At 38.2% G+C, this 16,984-nt stretch overlaps 1 protein-coding gene across 2 annotated transcripts in view; it reads right to left on the bottom strand.

Annotated features, from left to right (window-relative positions):
- vps13a (vacuolar protein sorting 13 homolog A) overlaps window positions 1-16,984 on the bottom strand; it is a 419,442-nt gene that overhangs the window by 315,179 nt on the left and 87,279 nt on the right. For both annotated transcript variants that reach the window (XM_072585252.1, XM_072585262.1), the window contains exons 8-13: window positions 13,648-13,707; window positions 13,476-13,556; window positions 11,081-11,138; window positions 8,238-8,365; window positions 3,826-3,932; window positions 1,680-1,851 (exon numbers count right to left, since the gene is read on the bottom strand). In XM_072585252.1, the coding sequence (XP_072441353.1) occupies window positions 1,680-1,851; window positions 3,826-3,932; window positions 8,238-8,365; window positions 11,081-11,138; window positions 13,476-13,556; window positions 13,648-13,707 (606 nt within the window). The remainder of the gene's footprint in view (window positions 1-1,679; window positions 1,852-3,825; window positions 3,933-8,237; window positions 8,366-11,080; window positions 11,139-13,475; window positions 13,557-13,647; window positions 13,708-16,984) is intronic.

The raw sequence follows: 16,984 nt of genomic DNA, 5'->3' as shown, positions 1-16,984 counted from the left end.
TCAATCATTTGAAACTGTTGTAGATTTTTCTCTTTCCCTTTTTGTGAAATAAGCTATGTTCTTTTGTTGAAGATGATTAGCCTCGTGTAAACATATTCAGCGACTAACCAATATAGTTAGCAATGGCATAAATTTAACTAATGATCCATCAAAAGAGTTCTGAAGGAGCGTCACTGGACCCGAAATGGTAACGCACCCCACCCACACTAATGCTGGCAGACATGCTGAGTTTCTTTGGCAATTTGTGTCAACATCTTCAATTTTTTTGTTTCATTATGATCTTACAGTCAAGATTCATTCTAGGAGTTGACTTTTCCCTTATAGCTTTCCAGCTATTGGCAACAAAATGTATTCATTGAAATTACGAATTATCAGTGAATCTATAAAGAAATAAGTAATTGGGAGGCAGTGGACATTTAAAAAAAAATTCCAAAATATATTACATAGATTAGGCTTTGAAAGTTGTTAAGAATTTTCTGGGAGAAGAACATACAACAGTGGATGATTTAAAATTTTGATTTAAGCCACACAGAGCAGGATCACATCAGGATGAGATGCAAAAAGCGACTACCCAGTATTTAAGAGTTAGGAGAAGGAAAATCTGAAATTGATACATCATGGCTGGTATTAGCTAAGAGTCAGTTAGAAATGAAAAAAAAAAGTTGAATTATGTGGAGGTTTCAGGCATCGGAACTGGAAAAGTGTCTGACAGACAGCAAATTAGAAAGGAGGTAAAAACAATAACTGCAGATGCTGGAAACCAAATACTGGATTAGTGGTGCTGGAAGGGCACAGCAGTTCAGGCAGCATCCAAGGAGCAGCGAAATCGACGTTTCGGGCAAAAGCCCTTCATCAGGAATAAATTAGAAAGACTCAGCTAAGGAAGAAATCAGGCTTAATATAAGAATGACACTTAAGTGCGTTTGGATTATCTGTAAAAGGATATTCCTGACGAACAGCAAAACTCCAACAACCAATTTTTGTATATAAGTATATAGAGCTTTCTTTTATTTGTTGTGAATATGGTCAGTGTTTAACTACCATTTTGGGCAAGTGCAAATATCAAACATATAAATTATCAAGCCAAGTTTTACTCTGAGTTTCGACTTGTGCAGTATTTGCATCAGCTAACAATTTCACAAAGAACTGAACAAGTATTTGAGGGGATGATTAAAAATACATCGAAGCATTTATAGGGAAAGGGCAGTGCGATGATAACAACAACTCTTTCAAAGAATTGGGACAGGCAATTGAATGAGTTTCTCCGACACTATATGATTCTGCATGCAATCATGGACTAGAATGGAGAAAATGGCTGGTGTCCTGTATTTGTGCATTTGTGCAAATACACTAGTTGAGAACAGGATTGGGTCCATTAGAATGCCACCACCAACAAAGAATGTTGACATTTTCATTCATTTAAAGACAGAATCATATAATATAAATTTTGACATGTACTGGGAACAGTGATAGGCAGGTATTTAAACAGAATTATTTAGGGCCTAGACTTTTTGTTTGGTGCTTTGACAAGTTAAAAACTAGAATTTTTCTTCAAAACCATTTAAGTTGGCCATTTTGATGTAGTTTATCAAATATCATGGCATACCTCTTCCGAAATTAACATCAGTTATTTTTTAATGTAAAAGGTTATCTTTAACAATGTTTTACTGTTAACCAACCTCAAGTGCACTGAGAAGTTCCTCATCTGGTTTCTTAGTTTTGATCCTTGATTTATAAAGGCTCCTGTAATTCCTTAATGTTTGTCTGTGCTTTCGAATGTGCCTCCATGACCAAGCATTAAGTGCAGGCTTTATCTTCTCTTCCAATATGCCATTTATAGCATATGCCCACCTGATTATGCAAAAGAATGACAACATCTACTTAAAAAGAGATTACAAGTCAACATTTGTAGACAATTGCTTTAATTCTGTATTGTGAAGAACTCTAGATGTCAGCATACAAATGGAGTCTCAAAAAACAAGCCTCTAAAAATAAAGGATCAATGCAAAAGCTAAGTATGAAAGTGAAATGCTGGTGTGGGCATGGATAGTCTCATTTTTAAATGTCATTTACTTCCAAAGTAAAGAGTAGACATATCTTAAAACCTCAGTTCAATGCACTAACGTGTATTAACTTCTTAAACAAACGTTGAGGGCAGACTCTACATATTCTCATTGTAATGCATCACTTCATACAAAACCCATAATGCCTGTAACTTTTACTTGGTATATTAGAAACAACAATAGCTATAAAACTTTTCCAAATAGATAACCAAAGCTTGTATTAATAGTTAATAAGAAGTATAAAAACAACACATGCTTTATGTTAGGACAGCAAATCACAGCATAATGTCATGATATTAACTGCTTGGTAAATTTGCTGAATTTTCTCATACTAGCTCCAACGTACAAAACTGTATCTTGCTACCACAAAATTATAGTGGACAAAAGTAGTTCTGTACTGAGAGTCCTGCATGATATCAAAATGTATGTCCCGATTCCAAAACATTGTACATAATCATTCTAATGCAATCTAGCCTTTTTGTTCCAGGGATAACACAGTAATTATGCCATATAATTTGATCCATCAAGTCAATTTTAACAAATCCAGAAATAACATCAAAACAGTCTATGGCAAAGTTTGAATGTAAACATGAAAATGCAATCGGTGTGAGACCAATTAGATGTTACTGCTTTAGGAGTAAAAAATTTAAATTTTCAAACTGCATTCGACAGTACAGCATATGTTTTAATATAGATGATATGATAAATATAGAAATTATCCACATGTTGCAATGGATCACAACTAGGAACTAATATTGAACTGCTAGGAGACATTTTTTAAACAACTCTTAGGGTGAATGCTTTTATCTTTTTTTGGAGTTCATTCACGAGATGAAGGTGGCAATACCAGCATTTAATGCTCATACTTAATTGCCCTCAAAAAGTTGGAGGTGAATTGCCTTCTTGGAACACTGCAATCAGTTTACTGTAAGTAGACCTAAAGTCATCTGGAACTGATTTCCATAATTTTGACCCAAGAACAGCAACAGACTTCCAAGTCAGGATGGTGAGTGGCTTGGTGGAGAACTTGCAGGATGTGGTGCTCAGGTATCTGCTGCTCTTGTCATTCTAAATGGTAGTCCTCTTGGGTTTGGAAGGTGCGAAGAAGCTGTGAATTTCTACAGTGCATCCTGGAGATGATACACATTATTGATGCTGAGTGAAAGATTAATGATGTGGTATCTTTGTCCTGGACAAGCTTCTTGAAAGTGACTGGAGCTGCACTCATTCAAGCATTTGGGAGCATTCTGTTACATTCCCAACTTCTACCCTGGAGATGGTGGATGAGTACTCCGGAAATGGATTACGCTGCAGGATTCATCACCTCTGACCTCCTGTTGTAGTCGCTGTATTTATCTGGTATGTGTAGTTCAGTTTCTGGTCAATGTTATCTTCCAAAATGTTGATTGTGGGGGGGAATCAGTAACGACAATGCAACTGAATGTCAAAGTGCAATGATTAGGTTCTCTCTTGTTGGAGATGGACTATGGCCTCGCACTTGTGAGGAGCCAAAGTTACTGACCACTTGTCAGTCCAAACACGGACAGCATCCAGGTCCTGCTGCGTTTGAACATGAACTGCTTCAGTTGCAATACCATCTAGACAATAATATTAGGCTTACACACTTCAGTGAATATAATACTTCAATGTATAAGCATTGTCAGAGTCCAGTTCTTTCTGCATTATTTTTAAAAAACTTTCTATACCATGATCTTTCAAGTAACCGTATTTCCTTCCAAAACAGCAAAATTTAAATATTTACCATTTCTTAGCATTGTTGCGACAGGGAACATCTGGCCGATATTTTCTATATGGCAGATTTCGTGTCATCATATCAATTGATCCAAGTAGTTCCATGATGCTAAGATACTGTTCAAAGGAAAATAAATAAGGCTTTTTATGAAAATACAACATACTGTTATGATTCCAACTGATGTTATTATTGAACAAGTCAGATCCCAGGATAAATCTTGCTTTTAGACAACATTAGTTTTTAACGAGGTTATCTTTTTTCCACTGAAGCAAACACATAATGCTGCAGACATGGTTTTATCAAATAACAGCAAGCTTACTGTGCAAAAAAAAATTAACAGTATCACAAGTTTAAATATTTTAAAACACAGTAAAATTTGATCCCATTAATGCCAAAAATACTTCTTCACAGGACTCACACTCGAGAGAATTCCCTTCTCTATCACATCTACAAGGCTCAATTTAACTGATGCCTCAATTTATGCTCTTGAAAATAGGATAGCTTCTTCCCAAATTCTTTATATAACCAAGCTTAGACTTTTTCTGTTTCAAACAATCTGTTTAAGGCTTTTAACCAAACCTTTCTGGTCAAAAAGTTTGGAAATACCCTACTTACACTCGGTAATCTTTTAATAACAATTCAAACTCTCTCCAGACTTAAGGGTGCAATTATTTTCCAAAATGAATTTGAGGCAAAAACTCTAAAGTACAATCAAAAAGGGCTTACTTCAAGCTGAGTGCTTCCCTAAGCCAAAACAAAATATCCATTCCAGTACATTCTATCTGAAGCCAAATGCACAACTATTTACTCTGTTCACTTATAAAGCAATCCAAGGAAAAAAAAACCCTCTCTAGGATGTCTCCTTCATACTTTTTAAAAAATCTTTACAGAAATACTGATAAGTTAATCATTTAAGCACTTCATTGGCATATGGAGGGGCCACAGGAAGGAGGATCTAGTGTGTGTGGGGCGGGGGGGAGGAGGAGGAGGAGGAAGGAAGGCTGAGGAAGAGAACAAGGAGGAAAAGAGAAAGAGAGTGAAAGAAAGTGGGCAAGTGAGGACCAAGACCCCATTGAGAGGTAGTGTGTGTGGGACCCATAGCCCAGTGAGGTCATCAGATCATTGTGTGTGAATTCATAACGTCCTTCCACCCCTGTGACTCCCATCCACTTCCCTAGAACCCCTACCCCTAAAGGAGGCATGGACAAAATTTTACAAAGCTAGATGGTGAAGGAGTGCCCTGGTTAATCCAAATCCTTTGCCTCAGGTCACCTTTAGGAGAGCAGCATCTCCTCATCCATTCTACCACTTAATTGCAACTTTTTTTTTGTTACAGGTTCTGATGGTGTGGGTGTTGATAGAATGCTTCCTGAAGCCAGTCTAAACTATGAGGAGTAGGAATTCCATACCCCAGAGGAATGTGGAAGCTCAAATACTGAGTATAAGTAAAGTCACACATCAGTAGATTTGTGGCTACTTGGAATGTCATGCTATGAGGATGTTGTAGAAAAGAAGCATTGGGATATGATCAGCTATGATCCAACTGATTGACGGTTCAGGTTTGAAGAGCTGAATGGCCCACTCTTGATCCTAGGTTCCTGTGCAATGGCTACACAAATATGCAAGGTTTCAATTATGTCTTTCCCTCTAAATAAAAAGATAGTGTCACATGAGAATCCTTGGCAACCAGTTCAAGGTTGTTTGAAAAGGTGGCAGGCATCTGTTTATGCTTTATGTTGCAACTCAGATAAGCAGCTGCCCACTGTAAATTCTGTGGTACAAGATGGAACGTGTTGAAATATTGGCATTGGGTGCAGGGACCTGTGCTCAACAGAGGAGACAGTTACAATCAAGATGGTGATGCTCAGATGTGTCGCAGAGTTTGGATTAGGAGTAGGGGTTGCTGCCAGACTTGCTGCATATTTCAGGTATTGTGGCTTTATACAGATTTATAGCAGTATTTGCTCAATATATATAATACATTTGTAGGGGGTATAAAATAGATGTGTGCCAAAACAAATAGTCTCAGCAAACAATTATAGTTAATGTAAAGTCTAACTATATTTTTAGGCAAATGATTTTAAATTAACATTGAATCAGGTGACTGAAGATAATTAAGGCTAGCCATGTGGACAGAAACATTAAAAAATTGCTGATAATACAGATGGAACATATTCTAGTATAATACCAGTAAGAAATGAATTAACTTAATGTAACTGGAAGAAATCAACTCCAAAGCACAGCTGAAGTGTTGACCCCAGCCGAACATTTCAAACTCCACGAACAGATTGAACAACAATATGTGCATGCACAAAGTGGGCAAAGAATTATATGCTCACTTTACAGAACTATATCAAAGATGGACTTCACAGGAGACTATGGAAACTTGAAAGAGTTTTTGAGTATCAGAGGCCCTTGTTCACAATTCAGAATGATTTATTATGTGCAACAATCAATACACCCAAACGCATTGTTTACATAGATTTGTTGAATAAATATTGATCAGACAAGTCTTTGTATTCGCAATCCTACAGGAAACTACAAGAATAGCTCTGGTATGTAGATTTACCAGAGGGTACCAAGGTTTAAAAAGGATTAAATTAAATGGACAATAAATATGGTTTATATTTAATTAGTTTCAAGTTGAGGGATGCTATTATTAATCAAAGGGATTCTGTATGGTGGATGGCAAAGGGACGATTACCTCTGACAGAGCAATCCAAGCCCGGGAGGCATCTTCTAAAAATAGAACTATTGAATTTATAAATTAACTCAAGCAGCACTTTTTGACACAATAGGCCTAGTTAGAATTTGGACCCCTAAAGAAGTGCAAATGTTTGGTGAACTGAAACTTTCAAAATGAAGACTAGTACTTTTGAAATTAGGTAAACAATGTCCAAGCATATGGACAGCTGACAGGTTAAAAAGAAGCCCAGATGACTTAAAATAGACTCAAGTAGCTGAATAACCAATTTTTGATTCTTTAATGAAACATGCAACAAACCACAATGATTCAAGTCTGATACGTCAAGTCTATTTTACAAGAACTTGAGCCAAGTTTAGTTTTCCCAGAGTTCGCCCAGCTGCCCCACACCCCAAACACCCTTAAACACACTAAATCCCATTGATCATGCTTTCCTGCAAAAGCAATTCTTTGACTACTTCAATCCTTTTGTTAAATAAGTTCTCAGCTATTTTATACGACAACAGCAGTTATTTAGCAACCACGAGGAATTTCAAATGCACCCTCTAACTTAAATATAGTCATAAATAAAAGTCAGAACACTCTGAAGAATTTGGCATGTTTACATGCAACCTGCTTCATTCTGAAAACATTTGCAAAATGTAAAAAAGCAAGGGCATAAAGGTCACGAATCCCACTGTCATTCCTGGCCTCACCAAAGCAAAGCAGGACCCTGAAAGCTTTGTTCCTGGTTCTGATGTACAACCTGTCCATGGCCATTCGTCTACCCAAATATGAATGATTCAGCCAGAGTCACCTATTTGTTAACACTTTAACAAATATTTTAATACAGAAATATTTTATTGCAACAAATGTGGTTTCATTTACCATTTAACGTCATACAGTTTTGAAGTTGCCTTTCGGCCTGTCAAGTCTGCACCAAAAATATATGACAACTTAAGCGAGTCCCATTTTCCCCATGCTAGATCCGTAGCCTTGATGCAATGACACATTAAGTACTCATCCAAGTATTTTTTTTAAAAGGTTGAGGTTTCGCCAGTTCAACACCCCTCCCAGGTAATGCATTACAGACCACCACCCTCTGGTTTTTTCCTCAAAACCCCTGCAAAACTCCTGCCTTTAACTTCAAAATCTTGAAATTGACCCTTCGATTAAAAGGGAATAGCTGCTTTTAATTAACCTTGTTCATCTTAATCATACCTCTATTAGGTAAACATCTACAACCTTCTCTGCTCCAAACAAATCAAGCTTCTCCAGTCTCTCTTCACAGCTAAAATGCTCCTCCAAAGCAACGTCCTTGTGAATCTCCTTTCCATTCCCTCCAGTACAATTGCATTCTTTTAATAGAACTGCATATATTTAAGTTTAGCATAAATTCTACACCCAGAAGTAACATACAGGGTATGACCACATTTCACCACTTCAGAATAAAAAGAGAGAACCATTAACGTTGGAAATCAGAAATTGCTGGAAAAGCTCAGCAGGTCTGGCAATGTCTGTGGAAAGAAATCAGAGTTAACATTCCCAATCTAGAGACCCTTCCTCAGAATTGTTCTTCTGCTTTCGTTTCACTTCATCAGAAGTGTTTCACCACATTGATTTGCAAATCTGAAAACACATTCTCTGAAATAATTAAGGTTTAGAAATGTACTACATATGAAACAAATTCAACAGCATAAGCTGGAGGGCAAGCAAACTGTGAACCCACAATTATTACCTGAGGTCTTTTTATTTCGATCGCTATATCTTGAATATTTACTTGGAAGTTCATTTTTGGCGAAGCAAAGTCAACTTCTGCCCGTGGATTCATTTCAAGTTTAGCTTGGGCAGATAATGGCTGAAAAACTTAGGTTAAAAAAATTGAAAGGTATATTAGCTCAAATTTTGCATAGAAACTTTGGTTTATCAAATTACGCGAGTATCCAAGTGTCAAAAACAAGATAAATTTATGTCCTTTCATTTGCAGAATGAGTCTTCCTCATTCTTTGAAAGAAGTTCAACAGCCCAGGGAAACCATCATGGGGCAACATCCCTTGAAAGGAATACAGCCGCCTAGGACTTCTAATACTCCTTTGTATCATTAGACTGCACACAATTTCTGATCTCTTAATGACATGTAGCTAGAAAGTAAAAGTAGTCAACATTTGCACAAATGTCACAGTAGACTACTTGCACTCCTACATAAAATCAGGGAAAACATGTATGTGCACACAACTAACAGTGAGATGGGTGTTCCTGCTTCTCAAAACACAATATGTATGCTCAAATAGTTTAAAAATTCCCCTCTCAAACAACACTGAACTCAGCTGACACCCAACACTCCTTGGTAACTGCAGGTCTGCCTGATGAACTGAGTACCACTCTCGACACTTGTCTGTTTGCAAACTCCTCCTAGGCGAGACGCCAACTCACTCTGTACTGCAAATGTGGCAACCATACTGTTTTTGCCTCCTAATTAGAGCATGATCACTTCTAGCCGAACCTAATTATTTTATGGAACTCTGAAACACCGCCATCGATTTAAGAACAAAATAACTATGCAACCAATCCTCATTGCTTAACCTATAGAGTTTTAGTACCATTATGACAAATCTGCACTGCACATTCAAATCAAATGCTTATTTTTCCCCCAAGATGCACTGCCCAAAAATTAATGCAGGGTGCTAACAGTAGCCCGACTAGATCAACTCACTCTCAACCAGCATTAAACCAATGAGAAATGAGAAATTAGACAGCATAACTTGTTATTCCCCCTGCTTAAAAAACTTCAACTTTATAAAAAGCATTTTGTGAAGCAAGTACAATGGTACAATAGGTTAGCTTCACAGCTCCAGGGACCCAGGTTCATTTCCAGTCTTGGGTGATTAGGTGTGGAGTTTGCGCTTTCTTCCAGCATTTACGTAGATTTTCGCCAGGTCCTCTGGTTTTGTCGCACAGTCCAAAAGGTGCGCAGGTTAGGTGCACTGGCCATGATAAATTGCCGTGATGTGCAGGCTAGGTAGATTAGCCATGGTAAAATAAGGATGTGAGGGATCTGCTTGGAATGCTCTTCAGAGGGTTGGTGCAGTTCCGATGGGCTAAATGGCCTCTACCTGCATTCCAGGCTTCTTAAAGTACTTAATTTCTTTTATGGACAGAACAGAGAACAAACTGATGCTTGAAACTCTTATATATGTATCACTGATTCTTTATCTTTCCATGGATGTTATCCAATCTGCTGAATATTTCTATTTCTATGTCACATTTGTACAACTACAATATTCTGCCGAAATTTTAATGAGTTGGATATATGATGAAAGTTGCCAATCCAAGTTTACATATAGGTCTAAGCTAGGAGGTTCAGAGTTGCAGAAATAGGAGCAGGGAAGTTACAAAGCAGCACAGCATTGGTATTCAAACAAAGTATCTATGACAGACAATTCAATGCAGGCAACAGAAAGGCCATTCACTTTGGATTCAACTGGAATTTTTCTTTATCATAAATATATTGTGAGCTGTGGAATAAGAAAGGAAATTCTACATCCTTGTACAAACATCATTCATACCTATGTAGAGTTACTGAAAGTACTCAAAAGATCAATGGAATCATGATTTCTAAAGGACTGAATTATAAGGTGAAGGAAGTTACATCTCAGTTGCAAAGTCTTGATCAGACTCCAAAGGAAATGCTATATTCAGCTACAAAATCTGAACTTCAGAAAGAATATATTGGCTGTAAACGTTTAAACGAACAGACTTACCTAACTAGGCTACACAACCATATAAGTTATAACCTGATAGCTGAAGGGAAGAATTTCTTGCAGAAACAACTAAGGTGGGCACCACTGAAGATGGCAGGGAAAAGAAACTAAATGCAGCTTGCTTTTAAGCAAAGGAATTTAATAACCTTGGTTCTAGTCCATTCTATTAGTACAGCTCCTTTCTTTCCCACATGATGTAGTGTCCCATGAAGTGGAAATCAATTTTCAAACAATTACTTCTCCAATCCATTTGATGTTGTCCCAAATTTCTCATTGCTCAGATAATAACCCTCAAAATCACAATGAGAGAACAAGCAAACAATACTGCAGATGCTGGGAATCTGAAATAAAAACAAAAAATGTTGGAGAAACTTAGCAGGCCGGGAATAACATTCAAGCATGTTGAACTTGAAACATTAATCTTGTTTCTCTCTTCACAGATGCTGCCAGGCCTGCTGAGCTTTGCCAGCGCTTCCTGTTTTTACTACCAGAGAAGTTCTGTTTTTTTATTTTAGTGCACAAGATTCTTCGCAGGAATATATATTTCTGGTTCCAGCATAGACCACAACAACTGGTTCATTATCCTTATGTAGCTAGATAGTTTGATTAGTTTTCACTAAGAATCTGGCATTTTTTCCAAAATTTAATCTTTATACTTTGCATATTTCTATTTCTATCTATAAGCTAACTTTTGATTAGTGTAATACATGGTATTCCTTTGGAAGATACAGCAATAACTGTATAAGAATACCTTTTACGAAGTGGTTAAGGATATTCTGTTATGTTAAAAAGCATACCACTATAAAAACGTGCAACTTACTGAACTGGTAAGTCTCTGGAATAAAGTCGCTTGTTGAAACTCCATTTTTTAAGTCTTTCTGAAAAGATAATTTTTAATGTTAAACAGTAATATCTAGCAATAGCATTTGTTCACACTTATCAGAATAAAATACATTTAAAAGTTTGTGTATTTAAAAGAGTTAGACCATCTGTTCAACAGAATATACAAATTATATGTCTTCAGTGAAATGTATTTGCTTAATCTGAATTTAGTCCCTAGTGTAAATAATTGAGCTGCAGGAGATTTTCAAAAATATGCCACAAACTGCCATTGTAATTTGAGACTACAAAAATCATTCCGAAATCCAGGAAGTAATACAGCATCCCAACTGCTTGAAGATCTCGGAAATACCTGCTTAATGATAAACAAAGTGGTGCAAGTCAACTGTTCAAAAGCTGCATGAGTTTAACATTAAAAGATAATTCCCGCATTCATTTAAATGTATCCAACATTAGAGTCATAGAGATGTACAGCATGGTAACTGACCCTTCGGTCCAACCTGTCCATGCCAACCAGATATCCCAACCCAATCTAGTCCCAACTGCCAGCACCCGGCCCATATCCTTCCAAACCTGTCCTATTCACATATCCATCCAAATGCTATTTAAATATTGCAATTGTACCAGCTTCCACCACTTCCTCTGGCAGCTCATTCCATACACATACCAGCCTCTGCATGAAAACGTTGCCCCTTAGGTCTCTTTTATATCTTTCCTCTCTCACCCTAAACCTATGCCCTCTAGTTCTGGACTCCCCCACCTTAGGGAAATGACTTTGTCTATTTATCCTATCCATGCACCTCATTATTTTATAAACTTCTATAAGATTCCCCCTCAGCCTCCAACGCTCCAGGGAAAACAGCCCCAGCATGTTCAGCCTCTCCCCATAGTTCAAATTCTCCAAACCTGGCAACATCCTTGTAAATCTTTTCTGAACCCTTTCAAGTTTCACGACATCTTTCTGATAGGAAAGAGACCAGAATTGTACACAATATTCCAACAATGACCTAACCAATGTCTGTACTCCATACTCTGACCAATAAAAGAAAGCATACCAAATGCCTTTTTCACTATCCTGTCTACCTGTGAGTCCACTTTCAAGGATGAATCTGCACTCCAAGGTCTCTTTGTTCAGCAAACACTCTCTAAGACATTATCATTAAGGTGTAGAAGTCCTGCTAAGATTTGCTTTCCCAAAATGCAGCACCTCGCATTTATCTGAATTAAAGTTAATCTGCCACTTCTCGGCCCATTGGCTCATCTGATCAAGATCCTGTTGTAATCTGAGGTAACATTCTTCGCTGTCCACTACACCTCCAATTTTGGTGTCATCTGCAAACTTATTAACTATACCTCTTTTGCTCACATCCAAATCATTTATATAAATGACAAAAAGTAAAGGATCTAGCACCGATCCTTGTGGCACTCCACTGGTCACAGGCCTCCAGTCTGAAAAACAACCCTCCTCCACCACCCCATCTTCTACCTTTGAGCCAGTTCTATATCCAAATGGCGAGTTCTCTCTGTATTCCGTGAGATCTAACCTTGCTAACCAGTCTCCCTTGGGGAACCTTATCAAACGCCTTACTGAAGTCCATATAGATCATATCTATTGCTCTGCCCTCATCCATCCTCTTTGTTACTTCTTCAAAAAACTCAATTCAGTTTGTATGGTCACATGAAAAGTTCCTTTTCAATACAACAATACGAACTGATGGATAAAATTCTTATAATTATGTACATTCAAAGATCTGTTTTATTTGCCTTTGTACTTCAAGACAGAAAAGGTTGGAGGTCATATTGTCAAATTTGCCATAACATATTTAAGAAAATGTTAAGGCCTCAGACAGGTTGCAGGAGGATATTTACAAGAATACTACGAGGGATGCAAAATTTCAGAAGTTATTTCAATAAGTAAAAACAGGGAACTTGTCCCCTGTTGCAGAATGGTCAAAAACTAGAAAACACATTTTTTTTAAAAAGACATTGGTAAAAGCACCAGAGTAACATAAAACAATTTGCTTTTTCTAAAAATGTGTGGTGTTTTGAAGGTCTGGACTTCACAATTTCAAAATGTGAATGAAGCAGATTCAGTGGAATTAGAAAAATATTGAAAAGATAATTTTATAGTATGATTGGCAAAAATCTGGCATGGGCACAATAGACTAAGTTGTATTCTACACTGCATCATTTGAGAGAGGGAGGGAGGGACAGAGTAGGCTGTGAAAGGGGGAGGGAGCAGACGTGTGAAAGAGGGAAAGTGAGAGGAGGCACGAAGGGAGGGAGTGAGGGAGGAAGGGAGGGGATACATAAGGGATGCACCCAGTGAGCGAGAAGCACAGAATTAGAATATTTACCATATAAAGTCAACTCACCAAAGCCTGAATCTGATGGCTTTTTGAATACATTTTGGTGCTGACATTCCAATATGCACAGAGGTAGTCTAATCGAACAAGCTAAAATAATAAATACATACAAACAGTTAATTTAGAAACATCACAAAATCCCATTATTTGCATTTATGTTACAAACTGTAACTAGTTTTACCTTGTTGAAGGTATGTTCACACTGATCATGCAAGCATGGATTCCATCTTTCATCTGTTGTCTATAACGTAAAGAATAACAGACAAAATTATGAAAAATAGCATTATAATAGGTCTCTGAGGAACATCTGAGCTGCATATATTCAGAAATAGACTTATTTTTGTGCTAAAGTTTGGTTTGATGTCACAAGCTGTTCAAGTTACAGTTGGAAGCCGCAGTTTGTATGCAACTTTTCAAAGGTTTCCAGAGCTCATTAAGAAATATACTTCTGGCCCATTCTGTTTGTTTGCCCTTTTTACACTTGTCACTCTAATCTCCGTTATAAATTGGCAGTCCCTTATTTTGTTTTAGCAAATACATCATTAATTATACCAGCCAGCTGCTGCATATCTGGAAAATAAATTTTTGATCTATTCCTTACAGCTCTCAAATCATCGGATTTTCCTTTACATAGTCAAACATACAAATCTCCCACAAGCAACTAAGTTCCAAAAAAGTACTTTATTATAGCAACAAAATAAATGTTATTTTAACGTTGTCGTACAGCTCTCGCGTCATTCCTGCTCAGCCTGCGGTTCTCTGGCAAAATTAGCATAGCAATTACAGAAATGAATGGGTAGAAGGCCATGTTCGTTCAGAGATTGTAAGGTGAATGATCTGGTGCTAAATTGGCATGGATAGGACATGCTCAGATGTGAAGGAGGGCTGTTTCCTGTTTTAACAACTAACTTTATCAAATTTCACAGATGAGTAATAAACAGCTGACAAGTTGAACAGGAAATCTATGAATCTTAATGACTGAAGTGAATAATCACTTAAGATGGCAATTCAGCTGACTGTCTGCACTTCTTCTGAGCATTTTGATATAGTGCTAAAATCCTACCTTTTCACCATAACTCGGCACATTGGTTCTATTTAAATAAACATGCAATACCATCTTGAATGCCTCAAATGAACCTGTCAATAACGATCATGATTCCTCGTGACAAAGAAAAATTAGCCTATGTGCCTTAATGAAAACGCCCAGTGGATCTGACCTCTATCATTATGATTTCCTACTGTCACAACAGGTCCACAGCATACTCCATCTCCTGGCCCTACACTCATCCCTGGAACGTTTGGCTAACAAGGATACCTATGCCTGATTCCTATTTATTGACTTAAGTTTTGTTGGAAACATGAAGGCTGAGCTAACTTCCAAACTCTAAGATATTGGACTCTGTTACCCCCTCTGAAACTGGATCAAATTCCTAACCTGCAGAACATAATTAGTAAGGACATGCGGCAACACCTCCTCCACAATAATCCTCAACATTGGTGCACCTCAAGGCTACATGCTCCACCCCTTATTATACTCCTTACACACTTATGACTGGCCAAATTTAGCTCTAACTCCATTTACAGATTTAATGACACCACTGTAGTGGTAGATAGAGTACAGGAAAGAGATAGACAGCTTAATGGCATGGTGCAAAGACACCCATCTCTCCCTCAATACCATCAAAATGATGGACGTGATCATGGAGGACACACCCCAGCCTGTATCAATAGGGCTGAGATGGAGGTGATCAAGAACTTCAAGTTCCTATGAGGAATATCACCAATAATCAATCCTGGTCCATCCATGTCAAAAAGATGCAACAATGCCACCAATATTTGTTGATAGAAAGCATCCTATTTGGATGCTTCACAGCATGGTATGTCAACTGCTCTACACAAGACCATGAGGAATTGCAGAATTGTGAAACAGGCCAGCCCATCATGAAAACCAGCCTACCTTCCACTGATTAACTGTACACTTCCTCAAGACTCAGAAAAGCAGCCAACACAATCAAAGACCAGTATGACCCTGGTTATATTCTCTTCCACCCTCTTCCATCAGGCAGTAGTTAAAGAAGTTTGAAAATATATATCAACAGATTTAAGGACAGCTTCTTCCCTGTTGCTATCAGGTTTATGAGTGGACCCCTCGCATATTAGAGTCGAGCGTGTGGTGCTGGAAAAGCACAGCACATCAGGCAGCATCAGAGGTGCAGGAAAATTGATGTTTCGAGCAAAGACCCTTCATCAGGAATGAAGCTGGGAGCTTAAAGGGTGGAGAGATAAATGGGAGAGAGGTGAGGCTTGGGGGAAGGTAGCTGAGAGTACAATAGGCGGATGGAGGTGGGGGTAATGGTAATAGGTCGGAGGGGAGGGTGGAGCGGATAAGTGGGAAGGAAGACGGGCAGGAAGAAGGGCAGGAAGAACAGGTCATGAGGGCAGTGCTGAGCTGAAAGGTGATAGCAACAAAACAAAAAACATTGAGACAGACTGAAACTACAAATCAGAAACTTGGGAAAGACAGATTTATTCAACGTGCCTGAACAGTAATGACTAGGTGGTGCCAATGTTGGACTGGGGTGGACGAAGTTAAAAATCACACAACACCAGGTTATTGTCCAATAGGTTTAATTGGAAACACTAGCCTTGGGAGTTCTGCTCCTTCATCAGGTGGTTGTGGAGTATAAGATCTTAAGATACAGAATTTATAGCAATATAAATTCATAGATAATTCAATTTCAACATAGATAAGATGCAGAGCTGGGCTGAGAAGTGGCAAATAGAGTTTAATGCGGAAAAGTGGGGGTAGTTCACTTCAGAAGAAGTAACAGGAATGCAGAGTACTGGGCTAATGGTAAAATTCTTGGCAGTGTAGAATAGAGAGATCTCTGTGTCCAGGTGCATAAAGCCCTGAAAGTTGCCACCCAGGTTGAGAGGGTTGTTAAGAAGGCATATGGTGCGTTCGTGTTAATTAGTAGGAGGGTTGACTGTTGGAGCCACGAGGTCATGTTTCAAATGTACAAAACACTGGTAAGGCTGCACCTGGAGTATTGTGTACAGTTCTGGTCACCACATTATAAGGAGGATGTGGAAGCTTTGGAAAAGGTTCAGAGGAGATTTACTAGGATGTTGCCTTGTATGGAAGGAAGGTCTTACGAGGAAAGGCCAAGGAAACTGAGGCTGTTTTTGGTGGAGAGAAGGAGGTTGAAAGGTGACTTAATTGAGACGTATAAGATCATCAGAGGGTTAGATAGGGTGGACAGTGAGAATCATTTTCCTCGGATGGTGAAGGCTAACATGAGGGGACATAGCTTTAAATTGAGGGGTGATAGATTTAGGACAGATATCAGGGGTAGTTTCTTTACTCAGAGAGTAGTAGGGGTGTGGAACGGCCTGCCTGCAACAATAGTAGACTCACTGATGCTATGAGATTAAACAGGCATTGAACATACATATGGATAATAATGGAATGGTGTAGGTTAGATGGGCAACACATTAATTTCGCAGGTCGGTGCAAC

Source organism: Chiloscyllium punctatum, chromosome 2 (assembly GCF_047496795.1).
Source record: "Chiloscyllium punctatum isolate Juve2018m chromosome 2, sChiPun1.3, whole genome shotgun sequence".
Taxonomy (NCBI): Eukaryota; Metazoa; Chordata; class Chondrichthyes; order Orectolobiformes; family Hemiscylliidae; genus Chiloscyllium; species Chiloscyllium punctatum.
The sequence above is the reverse complement of the archived record's forward strand: the minus strand, read 5'-3'. Positions and strand labels throughout refer to the sequence as shown.